General features: G+C 48.1%; 1 protein-coding gene across 7 annotated transcripts in view; it reads left to right on the top strand.

Moving 5' to 3' along the window:
* The window catches only part of LOC309532617 (potassium voltage-gated channel subfamily KQT member 1-like), a 558,589-nt gene that overhangs the window by 74,365 nt on the left and 465,614 nt on the right, over positions 1–18,610 (top strand). For 5 of the 7 annotated variants that reach the window (XR_014219946.1, XM_082223121.1, XM_082223120.1 and 2 more), the window contains 2 exons: positions 1,516–1,678; positions 9,524–9,550. Coding sequence is in view for 6 of the 7 variants with exons in the window: in XM_082223121.1 (XP_082079247.1) it covers positions 1,516–1,678; positions 9,524–9,550 (190 nt within the window). In the remaining variant the exon portion in view is untranslated. The remainder of the gene's footprint in view (positions 1–1,515; positions 1,679–9,523; positions 9,551–18,610) is intronic. The other 2 variants (XM_082223123.1, XM_082223125.1) reach the window with 1 other exon arrangement.

Genomic DNA, 18,610 nt, shown 5'->3' with positions numbered 1-18,610 from the left:
GTTCTCATATGACCATTAAACGATTAAATTCCCCACACTTTCCTGATTGGCTGATGGACCCACCAGCTCCCACAAGCAACGGGGACTCCAGGAGGCAGACTCAGGGCCTGTCCGCAGGCCCAGTACTTCCCTCTGTTGCCAAAATCACAGTGGGCCCCACATAATATGTTAGTATGTTTGTTATTATAATAATTGCAAAGTTTGGGTTTGTTTTTAAAAATGCTATTGTGATTATTGTGAGCCACTTTGAGCTCATCATTTGTTGTTGGAAAAGTGGAATACAGATATTAAATCAATATCAAATCAAATCACTTGACCCTGCATAAAAAGAAAAATCAGGGTTTTACTGATGTCCCAGATGTTAATTTGTACTTTGCTCTATTTAATAAACTTACTGTGACTTTGCCTCTTGTTGGCTTAATTTGTTTACTTTCAGAAAAACACTTCAGGAAGTTTGCAGTATAAAATAATGGCTTACAATAATAATAATACAATATAATAAGGAAGCAAGGTGCATATAAAGATGGGGGAAACAAATGAATTCATGGACCAGGTCTCAGAAAGGAGTTCTTCTCTGATGCAACTGGAAAGCTTTAATCTAAATAAGGCATTTGAATACAAGCTGCCCTGGAAATCTGTTGAGGGGCAGGATATAAATCAATCAAACAAACAAACAAACAAACAAACAAACAACAACTACTATTTAGCATCTGACTTGTAACTGGTTCCCAAATGCACATTTGTCACTGCGGTCTTCAAGAATCAAGTGAAATGTTAGGGTTGCCATACACCTGGGATTTCCCGGACATAAGTGGAATACTGGAGTCGGCAGCAGTGTCTGGTAAGAAATCGGCAAGATGTATGGCAGCCCATGTTGGCAGTGCCGTTTTTGCCAATTTTCCATAAAACAATTTTGGGCAGAACTAAAAAAAGTTCAACAATGTTGATATGTGTGTGAGCCCATCACAATTTTTTATTAATTCATAATGTGTGTGAAAGAGGCCCTACACTAACTTCCCTGTGTATAAACCCCATTGGACCCAATGGAACTCTGAGTAGACTTGTGTAGGATTGAATAGTAAGTGTGGTCTGGACAGCTGTAGAGGTCCCTATGTAGCTACCCACATTTCCTGTAAGAATCTAGTAACCACATTTTCAGGATGTTGGGGTATGACAGCCATTTCTTCAGAGAGCAAAAATACCTGTGTTAGAGCTGAAGGCTGACTTCCTGTGGGGTAGCTAAGCTGTGGTTCTATGGCAGGCAGTAAAGATAGAACAGTATATCAGGTGAACGTTAATATGATCTGTGGTTGCCAACTTCTTGAGAAGTCTCAGATGAAAAAGTATGCTGATTGTTTCAAATGAACCCTTTAAAAATGTATGCAAGTCTCAACTTGCCCACACACCATTTATTTCAGTTATTTATACACTTCTTAATCACTGGGGTTTCCAAGCCTGTAGAAGTTGAAATTTTTGTATCATACTTTTTTTGGTATGGAAATGGTTTTATTACAGAGCAGAAGATACAAAAGGAAAGGAAAACCTGGGCGTGATAATGGTTCCACACCTATAATGAATCCAGGGGAGACAGTGCTGCCTATTCCACAAATTACTTATGACCATATCGGTCAGCGAGAAGACAAGAAAGAGATGAGTTTCTACCTTGATGAACCTGGAGGTAACCTACTATCTTACAATGAATCTTTTATGTATACAGCAGCCATGAGTTTATTTTTCAGTCGTTAAACCATAGTTAAACATTAGCTGTGGTTTAACATGAGCAAGCAGCATGCTGGTACATGCTGCTCATGTCATAAATGCCCATTTCACACCCAATTCTCCCATCTTTCCTATGCTGGACAGAAACACACCAGAAGCTTTCTTAGCAATATATGGAGAGAAATAAATAAGGAGTGGCAGTTTGAACATAACCGTTAGGCTGTTTCCTTTGCAAAGGTGTGGTGAAAGAGTGAGGCAGGCACCAACAAGCAGTGCATGGGTATCCAAGGCAGGTGAAAAAAGCAGGCTGAGCTGAAATTAGGTCCAGAGAGGAAATGGTTTAACAGGCTTCTTGCTTGCTCATCTTCTGTTCAGATGTGTTCTTCTGACTACCACATATAGGCTCCTGATATAGGTGGGTAAAGCTCAGCTCAGGGTTTCTATGTGATATGAAAAGGGTGGGTAGTGACATGCAACTTCTTTTAAAATGGGCCTCCTGCAGAGTTTTATCTGTGCCAGCATCTCTTCTCAGTGCTGGAGCTTAACCCTGGAATATATGTGGGAAAATTAAAATGCATTTCCCTCATCATTGAGCTCTTTTACTTGAGGAATGAGGGGTAGCAGTGGTGTTTCCTCCCATAACCTACTGTCACTCTTAAGACAGTCAAGGTCCGGCTTCTAAAAGCACAGGACCCAGCTTGCTTGCTTGTTGACACAGGAGTTCCTGAAAGCTCTAATTTTGTAAGCAAACTTGGGAGGGCTACTGTTTTTGCACATGGACATACATGTATGCTGACCGCAGAAAGGTACTGCTGAAATGGATTGTTAGGAAGTAGATACTTAATGTACATGTAACATATTTAGAGAGTATTTTGCTCTTCCTCAGAGGCAACTGAAAGGAAGTGTAATTGAAGGCAAAAACATATATCCAACTGCAAGGAATATTCTTAGTGCGTTTGTACTTCTATGTATGTTCATAAAACACTTCCATAGTACTTTTCTGAGATCTATTTCCCTGTTTGACTTTTTGGTTCTGTGATATTTCTCAGACTGTACCACATATTTTTGGTTGTTCTACTGTCCTGAGTATCTGCTAGTTAACCTGTAGGTAGAGATGGGAGAGAAATTTGATTCAGTTTGCATTTAAACCTGCCTACCGTATTTTTCGCTCCATAAGGTGCACCTAGTTTTTAGAGGAGGAAACAAGAAAAAAAATATTCTGAATCAAATGTTGTAGGATAGGAGTTTTAAGTGGGGAGGGAAGGAAAAACACTGAAGGAACAAGGAGCACGCGTGGGGCGTGTGGAGAAGGAGTTGGCTAATGGTGCAGGAGAGGGGTTTAAGGGGAGGGAGGAAAGGAAGGCAAAAGTTCTCTCCCTCCCCCCCCCAAGCCAGCCTCCCCCTCTCTCCCCCACCTGCATGTTTTCCGGCTGCCTGCGCGTCCCTGGCATGCTTCCCTAGACGCAGCAGCAGCAGCACCGGAGCACAGAGAGGAGGCGGCGGCGGCAGCTGCCAGTTGCGCTCCTAGCTGCCGGAAGCTGAGCCGTGTGGGCTGGAGCCTGCGCGCAGTGTGGCTAGGAAGGAATTAGCACGAAGGACACAATCCTTTCCCCTCTGCTTGCTGCAAGGGCAGGGGATTTCCCTGCTCTTGGTTGCATTTGTCTGCCACCAATCTCCTTGCTTAGCGTGTCTGCTTGCTGCGAGGTGACGGTGCCATGGCCGGCGCTGAGCAATGGAAGGGGAAAGGATCGTGTCCACCTGCTAATTCCTTCCTAGCCACGTCACCTCGCAGCAAGCAGACGCGCTGAGCAAGGGGAATGGGCCTTCGCTGGCCCATTCCGAGCAAACACAACAACCGAAAATACAAGAGGGTGGGCAGTAAGACCCTGAGGCAGAGGGCAGGAAAGGAATTCACTGCAGCTGTGCGCTCCCTGCCAGAAAGGGACAAGAGCAAAAGGTGGGAGCAGCGGCTGACTTTAACCGCCCAGTTAAAATCGTATGCAGTGGGGAGCACAAAACAAAATAGGAGTCGCAATTGAATCCTTAGGAAGGCGCTACAATAATTAGGCAAGGGGAACAGGGCTGATGAACAGATGGTAGCCTTGGGGTGCTGCACAGCGATCGAGAGGCGCCACACACAAGGACACTCAAACGCCCCCTTTAACCACACACTCTCCCGTGCAGCAACACGACTCACACGCCTCCACACACACACCAAAATATGCCCGATACAGGAACCCCAACAGCCTCCTCTCTGCAGCCTTCCCTCCTCATGACGCACGATCCGATTTTTGCCCCTGCACTCAGGCAATTCGGCTTCAGGGATCACACATTAACTCCATAAGACGCACAGACATTTCCCCTTAATTTTTAGGAGGAAAAAAAGGTGTCTTATGGAGCGAAAAATGCGGTAATTTGTACTTTCTAAAACAATACAAGAACCAAAATACAGCCATCCTTCAAAATGAATTTTGCAATGCAGTTATCCATCCAAGTAATGTGTGCAAAAATTCATATACTTGGGTAAAGTGTGCATAGAACTGCATGTATGTAACATGCAAATACACATTATATTAGTAGAAATTGCATTTTTAAAATGTGTCCATTTGGAAGAACATGCACTAATATTCTGATAAATTTAATGAGAACTTAGGAAAAATCCACAAAGTAATGTGGAAATATGGAGAGCTGAACTAAAGATAGGAAAAATGAGAAATCATTTTGGAAAGTTTCACCCATCCCTAAATTTAAGGCTATTTAATCTCTAACCGCTCCTTCAGAAAAGGGAGTTCATGTTCTCATGGTGTGAAGTTCTTCACCTGACAGCCGCTGCGTTCTCCTGTAACAAAAGGCACACACATAACTGTGGTGGACAGATGGTGAAATATTCCTAACCATTGGAAATGATAATTTTTGCTCAGTGTCTCTCAAAATAGAGTATTACAGTGGAATTCAGTAATGGCAAGTGACCAAACCACAGCAGTCATGGTCAATACAATCCAGGTTCATCACCACATTTGATCCAAATGTGGGTAGGTTTTGAATGACAGGCAATGTTCACTGGTTATACCACCCTTCCATACCTTCATGTTGGTAAGAAATCTTGGAGCCACCAAAAAGGTTTGACATCTGCTGCAATGCTAAATGTTGATAGCCAATTCATGTTTTCAGTATTCCAGGTTAAGCCAGAGTTTCCCCACCTAGACTCCATCAAGCATTCTGTACCTTTAAGAGCTGCGTGGAAGAGAAAATATGCTTTGTGCAGCTTCCACTTCCACTTTAGCATGGTAATGGGAAAAAGCTGTGCATGGTGAAATATTCCTTTCCATTCAGTTCTTGTGGGTTCAGGAAACCTCTGTGTAACAATTATAGTCTGTCTGAAAAGCCTACTTAAGATAATGTCAAGACCACCATGGCAAGAGAATTTGTGATCAAATAGGAAGCTCAGTTTTGAATATCACATCCTAATCATTTTGAGTGGGTTGGCTGGCATGTGCCTTACTGCATCACTCTTTTGTTTAAGAAAAACAGAGGTGGGAGAGATGAAGGCAGAAGCACTTTAGATGGTGGGGCCTCAGATTCACAGAGATCTGCTTGCTACCTGAGCATTCGAGGAGCTGGGTTTGTTTGTTTGTTTGTTTGTTGCATTTGCATACTTCCTTTCTGCCAACTAACCCAAGGTGGAATACAATTTTAATTTATTAAACCAAATAAATGATATAAGAGGCAGGGGAGGGGACAATCCAACTGAAGCAGCCCTGATGTTAATTTGCCTGCCTACCTCACTCTCTATTTTCCACAGAGCAATTCAGGTCGGGCATTGTTTTCTTTATCGGAGAAGACTGAGGCAAAGAAGGCATTGAGGAGTTCAGCCCTTTCTGTGTCCCCTATTTGCATTTCCCCATCTTCTCCTCTGAGTGACCCCACTGTTTCTTTGTTCTTCCTTTTGCTATGAACATACCCATAAAAGCCTTTTTTGTTGCTTTTAACCTCTCTAGCAAGCCTGAGTTCATTCTGTGCTTTAGCTTTTCTGACTTTGTGTCTACATGTGCTGGCTATTTGTTTGAATTCCTCTTTGGTGGTTTCCCCCCTTTTCCATTTTTTGTACACATCCTTTTTTAATCTTAATTCAGTTAAAAGTTCTTTAGATAGCCACCCTGGCTTCTTTAGGCACCTTCCATGTTTCCGTCTCATTGGTACTGCCTGACGTTGTGCTTTTACTATCTCCGTCTTAACAAACTCCCAGCCATCATGAACTCCCTTTCCTTTTAGTATTACTGTCCATGGGATCTCACCCAGCACTTCCCTAAGTTTTATGAAGTCGGCTTTCTTAAAGTCAAGAAATTGAGTCCTAGTATGCTTGGCTGCTCCTTTCCGCTGTATAGTAAACTTCAGAAGAGCATGATCACTCGCGCCTAATGATCCTTCCACTTCTACCCCACTAACCAGGTCATCAACACTGGTTAGGACCAGATCTAAAATGGCTGTTCCTCTTGTTGCTTCTCCCACTATCTGGACAATGAAGTTGTCTGCAAGGCCAGTGAGGAATCTGTTTGACCTTATGCTCTTGGCTGAGTTTGACATCCAACAAATATCCGGGTAATTGAAGTCCCCCATTACTACTATCTCCCTTCCTTTTGCATGCTTAGCCATCTGTTCCAGGAAGGCATCATCTATGTCCTCCGTTTGGCTTGGGGATCTATAGTAAACTCCCACAATGAGGTCTCTGTTATTCTTCTCTCCCTTAATTTTGACCCAAATGCTCTCACTTTGGCATTGAGGTTCTAAATCTTGGATCTCTTCACAGGTATACACATCCCTGACATATCACGCCACTCCTCTTCCTTTCTTGTCTGGTCTGTTTCTCTGAAATAGATTGTATCCCCCCATTATTACATTCCAATCGTGGGACTTATACCACCAGGTTTCAGTGATGCCTATTATGTCATATTTAGTTTGCTGTACCAAGAGCTCAAGCTCATCTTGTTTATTTCCCATGCTTTGCGCATTAGTGTACAGACATTGAAGTCCATTAATCATTCCCCCATGTCTCTTATTTAAGGATTTTTTCCTCCCACCACTAGGTCTGCGTGCTGTTTGCTCCATTTGGTCTATGACATTTGGATGATCATCTTCATTAATTGATAGACTCCTACCTTCAGGAGCACTGTCTCCCTCCCCCACATTAGTCAGTTTAAAGCCCTCCTGATGAGGTTTCTGAGATTTTTGGCAAAAACATTTCTCCCAACCATTGTGAGGTGCAGCCCATCGCTTGCCAGAAGTCCATCTTCAAGAAACTGCAGTCCGTGATCTAAGAATCCAAACCGTTCCTGTTTACACCATTTGCGAAGCCAGCTGTTCACTTGCACTGTTTTTCCCTCTCTCCCTGGCCCACGGCGTTCAACTGGGAGGACAGATGAGATGACAATTTGTGCATTTAATTGCTTCAATTTCCTGCCCAGAGCCTTGTAGTCTCTTTTGATCTTCTGGAGGCTATTGCTTGCAGTGTCATTGGTTCCCACATGAACCAAGAGGAAGGGGTATTTGTGAGTGGGTTTTATGATTCCTTGCAGTCGTTCAGTTACATCTTGGATCTTAGCCCCGGGGAGACAGCACACCTCCCGAGACATCTTGTCAGGCCCACAGATCACTGCTTCTGTTCCCCTCAGTAGGGAATCCCCTATCACCACCACACGCCTCCTCTTAGGTTTGGTCGGGGTTCTTCCGTGAGCTGTCCATTACAAGGTCACCTGCACATTCCCTGAGGACTGACTTTGCTGCTCGTCTTCATATACCTGATCGACTGTAATGACGTAATTCGTTCTGGAGGTCCATTCTTAACCTGAAACTGTTCTTAACCTGAAGCACCACTTTAGCTAATGGGGCCTCCTGCTGCTGCCGCATTGCGGGAGCACAATTTCTGTTCTCATCCTGAAGCAAAGTTCTTAACCTGAGGTACTATTTCTGGGTTAGCGGAGTCTGTAACGTGAAGCATCTGTAACCTGAAGCATATGTAACCTGAGGTACCACTGTACTTTAATATGGAAGAGCCAAGGTGGTGCCCTCCAGACTGTAAGCCCCAGTCACTAAACCAATGGTTAGGGAAGATGGGAGCAGCAAAGGTTGTAGTCTGGTAGTAGGGCACCAACATGGGCTAACCCTGTTATAACAAGTAACTGCATATCATTTGCCACATTGGGCTCTGCTGCTATGTGCAATAAAACAGAGGTGGCTGAAGCTGTTTTTAGTCACCCACCACCCTCTTCTCAAATCAGTCATCTCTTTCTACCTCTGAAATGTTCCACTTCTTCTGATGTGATGCCATCCTGACATGGACTTGGAGCGGGTCAGGAAAAAGGAAGGATGACTGTCGAACAATGGCATCACACCACTGAGTGTGTCTCTTATGGATGGGCAAATCTGACAGCTCTGGTTTCTCTGTTTCCCATTTTCCTACTTTTATGTTTGGTTCTCCACATTTCCACTTCAGTTTGCTTTGTTTCCTGGTGAAGTGCTAGATTAGATGCTGAAGGTGTGTGCCTGGCCTGGCCCTTGACACCTGAGATATAGATATAGTAGGACCCACCCTATTTTATTGATTGCAATCTATCTTAATTGTTTTAAATATTTTAAGAAAATGGCAACCTACCCTGGGATCTCATAGTAAAGGGTGGGTATGCACACAACACTGCCATGGAACAGAAGGTGAGTTCTGGGTTGGGGAGTAGAATAGGCTCAGAAAGGCACCACATTGCAATCAGGGTCAGGGTTGAAGGGACTGTGTGTATTTATATCCAAAATCTATTAATGTGGAGTGTTGCATCCCCTCAGCTCCCTAGGAACCTGTTTTTTGCTTAAGGCAATGGTGGGAACCCTCTGGCCCCTGGACCTAACTAGGCCAGTCATGCATTCCCATCTGGGCTGTGGGGCCATTTCAGCTAAAGTCACGCCTGAATTCATATGACAACAGGTGTGGGATTGGTAGATTCAGCTTGGTGAAGCACCACATTCAAAAGGAAGAATCAGGAGTTCACTCAGTGCCAAATTCAAGCCAGAGCTGCAAAATGCACTTATGAGTGTGCTCCAGTTCTTCCCTTCCAGCCACAGAAGGAAGTTACAGTCTCCTGACATCATATGATTGACGCCACCTAATTCTTAAAATGAACCACCCTTTGACTAGATTCAGTTCCCCACTCTGGCTTAAAGCATGTGGCACAGGTGGGTCCCCTTTTGCTTTTGAAAATGGGGAGCTGGCACTGCATCTTTGTCCTAGAATCTTAGGTGTGTGATCTGATGCCTGTAGCATCTTGGAGAGGCTTACACAGTTTGCTATCTCCATCTTGGGATCTGAGTTTAAACCTGACCTTATAGCTTATAGCTATAACATCCATGCCTATTTTTTGTTTTTCTTCATCGCTTTACCTCTTGTTCTGTGTAACATCTTCCTGATGCAGAACTCAAGCATTTTCCACTATTTTATGACATTTTGGCTGGTCCTAATGAAGGTATCAACCAATTAATGGATTTTGTATGCTTTTTTTTTACCGCCCAACACCTTTGGCTTTTTTGTTTCCATGTGAAAGACTTGGGCGTTTCTGATGGATATTTCCTATTGATGATCTTCTTAAGGGTTATCATACTTGTTGGTCACCAGATCAGAGCCTGGGTTGCTTCTGGGGCAGCATGAGAATCTTTGCTGGTGATTTCTCCTCCTCAGTTCAGTTTAGAAATGGCTCTCTTAAGCCAAACTTAGTTGACTTGAGACTGACTTTTCTGAATACATTGCACCCTTCTTCCCCACTAGGTCTTACACGGATGTTCAAGCAGACAGGTAGGTTGGAAACTTTGTGAGAGATGCCTGTTGAAGGTAATGGCCCCATTTAACTTCATGCACTCTGTATTTCATCCACTTACAGAATGGAACTATACCCCTGATTTCTTAATAGCTCTTACTGCAAACTCCTTCCTGATTTTCTGTAACATGATGAAATGTTTAACATGGCAATGTCTGAATAAAAAGCTGAGCTTTGGCTTATTACAATAAGAGTAAGAAATAGGTCCAAACAAGCAACATAAATTGTGTGCACGGTGGAATGTTGGGCCATTTTTGCTTATTTGTATCATTTTGCCTAAAAATCCATATCTTCCCTGATGAGTATGTGCTTCAGGAGACAAATGAGAGTTTGAGTTTAGCCTCATCACAAGCAATGGTGGATTTACCTGGATTCACTCAATGGGGCATATTTCTGAGTAGAAGTGCCTTTATTCACCGGGGGGGGGGGGCTACTGTGAGGGAACAATAGACATGCCCCTGCTTCCAAAGAAGGCACACTTAGCAAGCCAAGCTCAAAGCCCTGTCCTCTCTCCATGCTATACCTACTATTTCCTTACTTCTTTTTCTCCTAATCCTTCCCTTTGGTTGGCATGGGGCAGCAACTGAGTCAGAGCCAACATTCAAGCTCTTGGTTCAGGGCTCAAGCTCAGTGTTAGCTAGCTGTTGTATGTGTGCGTGACAGACCCACCCCCTACACACATACCTAACACCCCTCCCTCACAAACATAATATGCTTATTTCCCCCATCTATAACTGACTGTTGCAATCTGGCAAAAGCTTTACAACCAGAACGCAAGCAACAGCAGATCCACTGATGCCTGCTTCTGTAACTGCATCGCAGCACCAGACCAAACCTAGAAGTGTATTTTCCTTCTTGTGTAGTGGAGAAAATCCTGCACTTGGGGACATCGCAAGGGTCAGCACACCCAGAGTGCAGTGGATTAACCTTGCCCTGGGAAAACCACCTTCATGATGATGCTCTCTCCCCACTAGGGACTTCTTCCACCTTTAGAGCAGCAGTGTACAAGCCACTTGCACGGCTGATAGCAGGGCGAGATAGTGATGTTGGTTGCTGAAATGCTTTGTTAGCTAGACATGGAAATTAAGTTGAGCGTAGTAGTGATTTAACAATGGCCCCCAATTTCATTAGGGCAGGGGGAAGAGTGTGAAAGAAGCAGAACACATGTGTTTTCCTTATTTCTACAGGGAGTGTCAGCGGGTTTTATGGGCTGCTTATGAAGGGTTATTAAAATGAGCAACATGACTCTAGTTCCAAAATACAACTAAGGCACAATGTGTGGCCCTGCTGCAATGGAATGTGAGAACAGCAAACAACGGGCATACACATGGAACCGCAGAGAGCTACAGTGCAAATAACAGATTTGGAAAATGAATTTTTGGCTGCTATGCACATGAGCCCTACTAGGAGTGAAGTAACTTTCCTTCTTTCCTTCCTCCTTGTTTTGTTCTGTCTTGTCTTTGTGGGTCCTCTAGTGGCCACTGATCAGGTGCAGTAACGCAGAGGCCTCATATAGCCAAGAAGACTCTTATTCTGGATTGCGAGCCTTTGTTGCCCCATCTTTCAGAGGAACCAGGACCCCCCTCCTTTCTATGCTTTCCCTCTTGCTGTATTGTTAAAAGCTGGGCATCACTTTGTTAAGATCCCAGCAGAGGCCTTTGGAAACCATATGAGTGGCCCCATAGAAGTGACCACGCTCATAAGAGCCAACATAACTCCTGCTTCCATGCTTTGGTCCTTCACATGACGTGATCCCAGAGGAAGCATGCTATGCTTACAAGATATTGGGATAAAAAGCAGAATTTTGATCTGAAAGAAAATATTATACTCAGCGTGGAGAGAGACAACTGAAAGAAGAAGCAGGAATTGTTCTAACCTGATCAGGGCAATGGCTGGCACCTACCAGGAATGAAAGGTCCTATGTCAATTTATCTATTTTTATTTATTTTTTGTAGGTATTTAAATATCGCTTAGTCACTAACATTTCTACAAATAGGTTTGTGTTTGTTATTTGTTTAAATGGTACAAATTAAATGGCTACAAAATGGCATTCATCCAAAATACCTACAGTAAATGTGTGGTTGAAAATGATTTGGTTTGTGGGAATGGAGGCAAAATTCACTTAGTTCAACCCAGGAAGAGGAGACAGAAAATGGAGCATTGTGAGAGCACCTGCCTTTTACGATTTATATGAAGCAGAAATTTAAAGTAGTGTTGTGAGTTTTGGAGGAGTGGGCTGTATGCCTGAGTCCTTTCTAATTCCTTGATCCAACACGGACTCAGTTGCTGGAATAGCAAGACAAGTTTATTGTTTGTGAGTTGTGTGCAAGAGCTAGAGGCCAGAAGCAAACTACAGGCTATGCAGCTGAGAGACAGAGCCAAGCCTGTTTTCTGCTATAATCCAAGACTGTGGCTGTGGAAGAAGGAAGACCCTCTTGGGTGTTAATGCTATGAGCCCCTCCATTGTAGGCTCAGGTTGTATATACGTGTAAAAAACCACACATCATAATGACAGCACAGTCTCTGCTATCCCACATTCTGAGGAAACCAGACTCTGAGTAAGTGTCCGGGACCCCTGGAATCCTGCACCAATCAGAGATTGGGGGGCATGCAACACTGATGTTAGAAGTGGGATTCATGTTTCTGGGATGAGGATCTGTGAGCGAGGTGTGCTTGAGTCAAGATGGAGGGAGGAACAGCAGCATTCCTGGAGCAGTTCAGGTTGATGCTCCAGCAGCAAAGCTGACAAAATATGGAGCAGCTTGAGCAAATGATCCAGCAGCAAAAAAGCTACTGACTGGAGAAAATGGAGTTGCTGCAAGCTGAGAGGGTGAGAAACCCCCTTGGGCAGAAAAGCGTGGCTCCATGCAAGGTGAGAGCCCTGCCTGAGGAGATGCTACAGGGGTTTGAAAGTGCCCCAGGACCCCAGCTGCAAGGCACCCAGATGGAAGCAGTGACCAAAGAGTGTAGATGGGCAGCTGAGGGGCTGGAACTGCAAGGAACTGCAGTCAGCAGCTGAAGGCAAGGAGGAAGACACCTTGGAGAAAGGCTATCCAATCCTGAGAGACAAAAGTATCCAAATAAGGAGAACAGGGACAGAGAAAGCAATTTTATTTTGTGAGAGAAGAGTCTAGCTGCAAACAGCTGCGATACAAAACAAAACAAATGGTTAATAGTCTCTGGATGCACCCAGTCTACATGAGAAGCTCAGTGTGTGAAGAGGTTTGAGTTGATTGCTCCAGCTCAGACCACATGGCTCCCACCAGCCACCCCTGAGGTCCCCCAGAAATAATTTAGGAACTTTCACCACTTTGTAACTAAACCAAGTTTACTGCCCGTGCAACATTTCTGACCAATGTATGGAAAAGCACATCAATTTGACCTTTGATGAGTTAGTAAGTAAACCAATTTTTAATTTAGCAAAGGTGGTGTCAGGGCTGCCTCAGGTCTCAGCTCACAAAAGACCAATGCCAAGCTCTTCTTATATACAAGGATGTTTATTGCAGTTCATTATTGGTTCCACAACCGAGGCGCGCAGCCCCGCGTCTCTTAGGCTAGACATTTGAAGTCCCCTCTGAATCGGTCCCGCCTCTACACCAGTTTAAGAGGCTTGTGCTAGACCACCTCTTCCTGTCCTTTCTTTTCCGCAGGGTCTTTCTGCCCCCCTGGGTTCCTTCCCTCCTGCTTTTCCCTGACGCGGATCCCTCAGATGCCTGCTCCCCCCTCCTTCGTGCTTTGGGGCCAGGCTCCTCCTCCGGGCTCTTCATTTCCGCGCGCCTCCACATTTGAACTTGGCGCGTGTTTGCTACCCCTGACCTTCCTTTTGACAGCTACACTACTCCCTGTACTACTCTCCGCCCCTTCCGGCAGGACGTCCTGCCCCGATCTCCTTCCCCTGTCTCCTTCCTGCTCTGCTCCGTGTGTCACACTGGGAACTCCACCCTTCTCACTCCGTTCCTCCTGGGAAGCCGACCCCGATCTCCCCCTCCCACTCGGGGTTTCCCTGCTGCTTCCCTGCTCCTGGCAAGTCCCCCCTGTGACCCCCCTTGGCTTGACCAGGGGCGCCCCCTTCTGGGAATCCTCCGATTCACTTGAGAGACTCATGGAAGACCTCAAGTCATTGTCATCCTCTTCCTCACTGTCCTGGGTTTCTTCCCCATCGCTCTCCGTCTCCCCCCTCACCTGTGCCTCTGTCCCTGAACCCCTGACATCCATCCCCCCCTCGAAGCCCCCCCTTCCCCCCTCCCGCTGCTCGGGCGCAGGTTCTGGGGGCTCCATCGTTGCGGAGGTCGCTGCCGGACACAGGTCGTCGACATCGATCTCCTCTGCTTCCAGTTCAGTGTATGTGTGCTCGAACCCATGGTCCTCTCCCAACATGTTCACGTCCTCCCCTCCCCCTGTTGCCTGGGTGGGGTCTGCTTGCCAAGGCCCCATCCGCCACCTTGTGCACCAGTCCTCTTCTGGTTGGTCGTCCCACCAGTAAGAAGGTTCGGTGTCCACCCCCGAACACGATCCCCTTGGAGGGCTCGACTCTGGCGTCGTCTCCTCTGCGGAGGAGAACCCTCGGAAGGTGCTGGCGGAAAGTGTGGGCGTAAAAAGCCAATCGTCGAAAAACTGTGCTGGCATGGGCCTGTGTGGGAAAAGGGCATGGAACTCGTCCTTGAGGAGGGGCTCGTCCAAAGCGTAGTCCGGCACCCAACTGTTGGCGCTGGCTGGGGCACCTTCTCTGGCGAGAAAATATTCTACTCCCTCTTCCCCCCATCTCGAGTCCAGAATCTCTGTGACCTCATTGATTGGTTCGGCCCTAGGTGACCTCCCCCTCTTGGGCGACTCTCTGCTTGGTTCTGGTGCCGTCCCTGACTCCTGAAATCTGTGTGGGGCCTTGTAGGGGGTGAGCACCGACCTATGAAAGACCGGGTGCATTCTGGAACCCTCGGGGAGGGCCAGTCGAAACGCTACGGGATTGATCCTGGCCTCAACTTGGTACGGCCCTAGTTGCCTGTGTCCTAGCTTCTTTTTAGTTAACGACTTGGCCGGCACCGCTTGGGCCGCTAACCATACCCAGTCTCCCACCTGGATGTCTTCCCCCTCCCTCCTGTGTTTGTCCGCCTGCACCTTATAGGCTTGTTTAGCTAGCTCTAAATGTCTCCGTAGCTCGTCGTGCACCTCTTGCAATTCCGCTGCGAAATGGTCGGCCCCGTGCGGCGCCCCCTCCCCCGTCGTTACGAGCCCCAGGAAGGTTCTGGGATGCCGTCCATTGTTAGCAAAGAACGGCGTCACCCCCGTTGACGCGTGCTTCGTGTTGTTGTAGGCAAACTCAGCCATTGGCAGGTACTCCACCCAAGCTGCGGGTCGCTGATTGGCGTAACATCTCAGGTACTGCTGCATGATCGCGTTGACCCTCTCTGCTTGGCCGTTGGTCTACGGATGTCTCGCCGACGACAGGTTGAGTTTGACGTGCAGGATCCCTAGGAGCTTCCGCCAGAAACTAGAAACAAACTGGTGCCCCCTGTCGGACAGAATGGACCGTGGCAACCCATGCACCTTGAACACGTGGTCGATGAAGAGTTTGGCGGTCTGTTCCGCTGTCGCCACCCTCGCGCAAGGAATGAAATGCGCCATCTTGGTGAACAGGTCCACAACCACAAGCACCGCCATCTTGCCTCGCGAACTGGGCAGATCAGTGACAAAGTCCAGCGCCACCCTCTCCCACGGTTGCAGTGGCGTCTCCAGCGGTTCCAGCACTGGCTTGGACCTTTGGCAAGTGTCACACCTGGCGACGTAATCCGCGACCTCCCCTCGCATCTGGGGCCACCAAAAGTCTCTGGCCACTAATTCTGTCGTCTTTTCCTTGCCGAAGTGGCCAGCGCTGGGTGCGTCGTGCAACTGCTGCAGAACTCTTGCGCGGAGATCGTCTCCCGGAACGTAGAGAGCACCTTTACGGGTCAGCAGGCCGTCGCGTATCTGGAACTCGTCATCCTTCGCTGTGCCTTTCCGCACCTCTTCCATCTTGGACTGTGCGAATGGATCCGTCTGCAACGCGCGACGCACCGCCTCCAGGTCCACGGCGGCTGAAGCGCACGCCCACGCCTGCGGTGCAAAAATGTGCTTGGCTGCCACCGGTGCCGCTTCCTCGAGATACTGCGGTTTCCTGGAGAGCGCATCTGCTATGACATTGTTGTCGCCGAAATCCGCAAAGAACTCTGCCCAGCGTATGTGCCTCTGGCTCTGTAGCTTCGCCGTGCGCCCGTACTCTAGGTTCTTGTGGTCTGTGCGGACCTGCACGGTGTGCTTGGCTCCGATGAGGAAGTGCCTCCACGCCTTGAAAGCTGCGTGGATGGCCAACAACTCCCTGTACCAGATGGTGTAATTCTGTTCCGACTTGCTGAGCTTCCGGGAGTAGAAAGCACAGGGCCTCCAGTTCCCCTGCGGGTCTTCCTGTAAGAGGACGGCCCCCACCGCTCTGTCAGATGCATCAGTCTCCACCCTCATGGGCCTGCCGGGATTCACGTGTAGCAGCTGTTCTTCGGACGCGAAGAGACTCTTAAGTCTCCTGAAGGACTGCTCCGCCTGGTCCGTCCAGGTGAACTTCTTCTTCTTGGAGCTGAGAGCTGCCGTCTCCCTGGCGAAACCCCTGATGAACTTGCGCTAAAAGTTGGCGAAGCCGACGAACCTCTGGACCTCTTTCCGATTTCGCGGGCTTTTCCAGTCCAACACCGCCCGGACCTTGGCGCTGTCCATGGCTAGTCCCCTGTCGGACAGCCTATAGCCCAGAAAATCCACCTCCGTCACGTCGAATTGGCACTTCTCCAGCTTGGCGTAGAGCCTGTGCTCCCGTAGCCTCTGCAGGACCTCCTTCACGTCGCTCTCGTGAGCCTCCGGCGATTCCGAGAAGATCAGAATGTTGTCGAGGAAACATACGCACTTCTTGTAGAGGAGTCCCGCTAGCACGTGGTGCATAAAAGCTTGGAAATAGTGGGAGCCATTTTGGAGACCAAACGGCATAACTCTGTATTCGTAGGTGCCCAACGGCGTGAACATGGCCATCTTCCACTCATCACCCTCTCGCACGCGTATGAGATTGTAAGCTCCGCGGAGATCCAACTTGGTGAAGATCTTCCCTCTCCGCACCGTCGCGAGCAGGTTGTCAATCTTGGGCATGGGAAAGGCCGCGGGCTTTGTTTTCGAGTTTATGAATCTGAAGTCTACGATCAGCCTTTTTTGGGGCGTGTCCTTCTTCTTCACAAAAAACACAGGACTGCCCCCTACAGCCTTTAATTCTCGGATGAATCCCCGCTGCAGGTTATGATCTGTGAACTCCCTGAGCTCCTGCAGCTCCTCCTCGGACATGGAATACAGCTTCACAGGCGGCAGCGTTGTCCCTGGCAAGAGGTCATTAGCGCAATCGTAGGGCCGGTGAGGTGGCAACTGGTCTGCCTCCTTTTCGCAGAAAACCTCCAAAAACCCCTTGTACTTGAGGGGTACTGCTTGCGCCATGCTGAGACGTAGCTGCTGCCCCTCCTCCTGGCCTTCCTCCTCCTGAGCGATCTGGATGCAATGCTGCGTGCAATAGGACGAGCCGAAAGTGAGCTGCCGCTGGTACCACGCCATGGTTGGGCTGTGCCTTTCCAGCCAACTCATGTCTAACACTACAGGCGTGTCTGACAGGTGGGTGACGTTGAAACTGATGACTTCTCGGTGATTGCCAATCTGCATTACCATGGGTGGCGTCTGTTGTACCACCTGCCCACCCAGCAGCTTCCTGCCATCCACTGTGACTACGTCCAATGGCAGCGTGGCTGGTAGGAGCTCTATGCGATGCTGCTTGACGATGTGCACCCCCACGAAGTCTGCGTTGCTTCCACTGTCAATTGTAATGGGAACTTCCAGGGTGCGTCCATCAGGCAGCTGGAGAGTTGCAGTGAGTTGCACCACTGGCTTGGGTGGCAGGGAGTCTGTATGCTGCAAAAGCGCTGGGGACTGCCTTACTGACTCGCCTGGCTGTGCCCCAGCATTTCTGCTTCCAGCCAGGCATTCCCGTTTCCCTGAAAGTGCTCTTCATGTTGTGCTGCTGCAGTTACTGTTGCTAAAGCTGCAGTGTGCTTTTGGAGCCTCTGGGGACACTCTTTGGCCATGTGCATCGCACTGTCACCGATGTAACACTTCCTGTTCCCTCTAGGAGGCTTCGCCTTGACTGCTCCAGACGCTGGGGCTCCGGTAGCTGACTGAGCCTTTGCACCACCCAGTTCCATTGGCTCCTCCCCTGCCTGCAACTGAGGAGAGGGACGCATACGTCCTAGATCCCTGGGAAAGAAAGGAGGCACTCTAGACGGTGCGCGAAGCTGGCTACCCTCCTCATTGCGCCAAGGGCGTTCTTCGTGGCGTACTCCAATGGCGAGCGCCCGCTGCACCACTTCTGCTAGGGTTTGAGGTCTGTCCCCCCTTGCCAGTTCATCTTTTACAGGGCCAGAGAGCCCCTCCCAAAACAAGTCTCTGACTGTCAGGGAGTCTTTCTGCCATCCCAGTACATTCAGCAAGGCGAAAAAGCGAGCATGGTACTGACGTACTGAAGCCTTGCCTTGCCTTAAACCATGCATCTGTTGGCGTGCTACATCCACATCCACGCTAGACTGAAAGCAAGCGTCCATGCATTTGATAAATTCATCAGAGCCCCTTCGAGCAGGGCAATCTTCGCGCCACAGATTGCGCAGCCAAGCCCTCGCTTCCCCATGCAAGTGGGACACAATGAAACCCACTTTCTCCTCTTCATCTTTAAAGTCGTCGCGAAGCAAATGCAACGCATATTCTACGTCTGCTCGAAAACTGGGGTACTGCTTCAGGTTCCCATCGAAGTTGGCTACCAAGTTGCCTCCCCTTCTGCCCAGTGCTACTCCAGCAGCTTTGGCCCCCGGGAACCCCACTTGGCATGCATGATCCCACCTGGCTTGCAGATCTTGGCACCGCTTTTCCGCCTCTTCCCCCTTCTTCTGGGAGACCACTACCTCAGTGGTAAGCTGGGAGACTGCGTTGCGTAGCTC

Source organism: Podarcis vaucheri (assembly GCF_965113315.1).
Source record: "Podarcis vaucheri genome assembly, chromosome: 5".
Classification (NCBI taxonomy): domain Eukaryota; kingdom Metazoa; phylum Chordata; class Lepidosauria; order Squamata; family Lacertidae; genus Podarcis; species Podarcis vaucheri.
The sequence above is the reverse complement of the archived record's forward strand: the minus strand, read 5'-3'. Positions and strand labels throughout refer to the sequence as shown.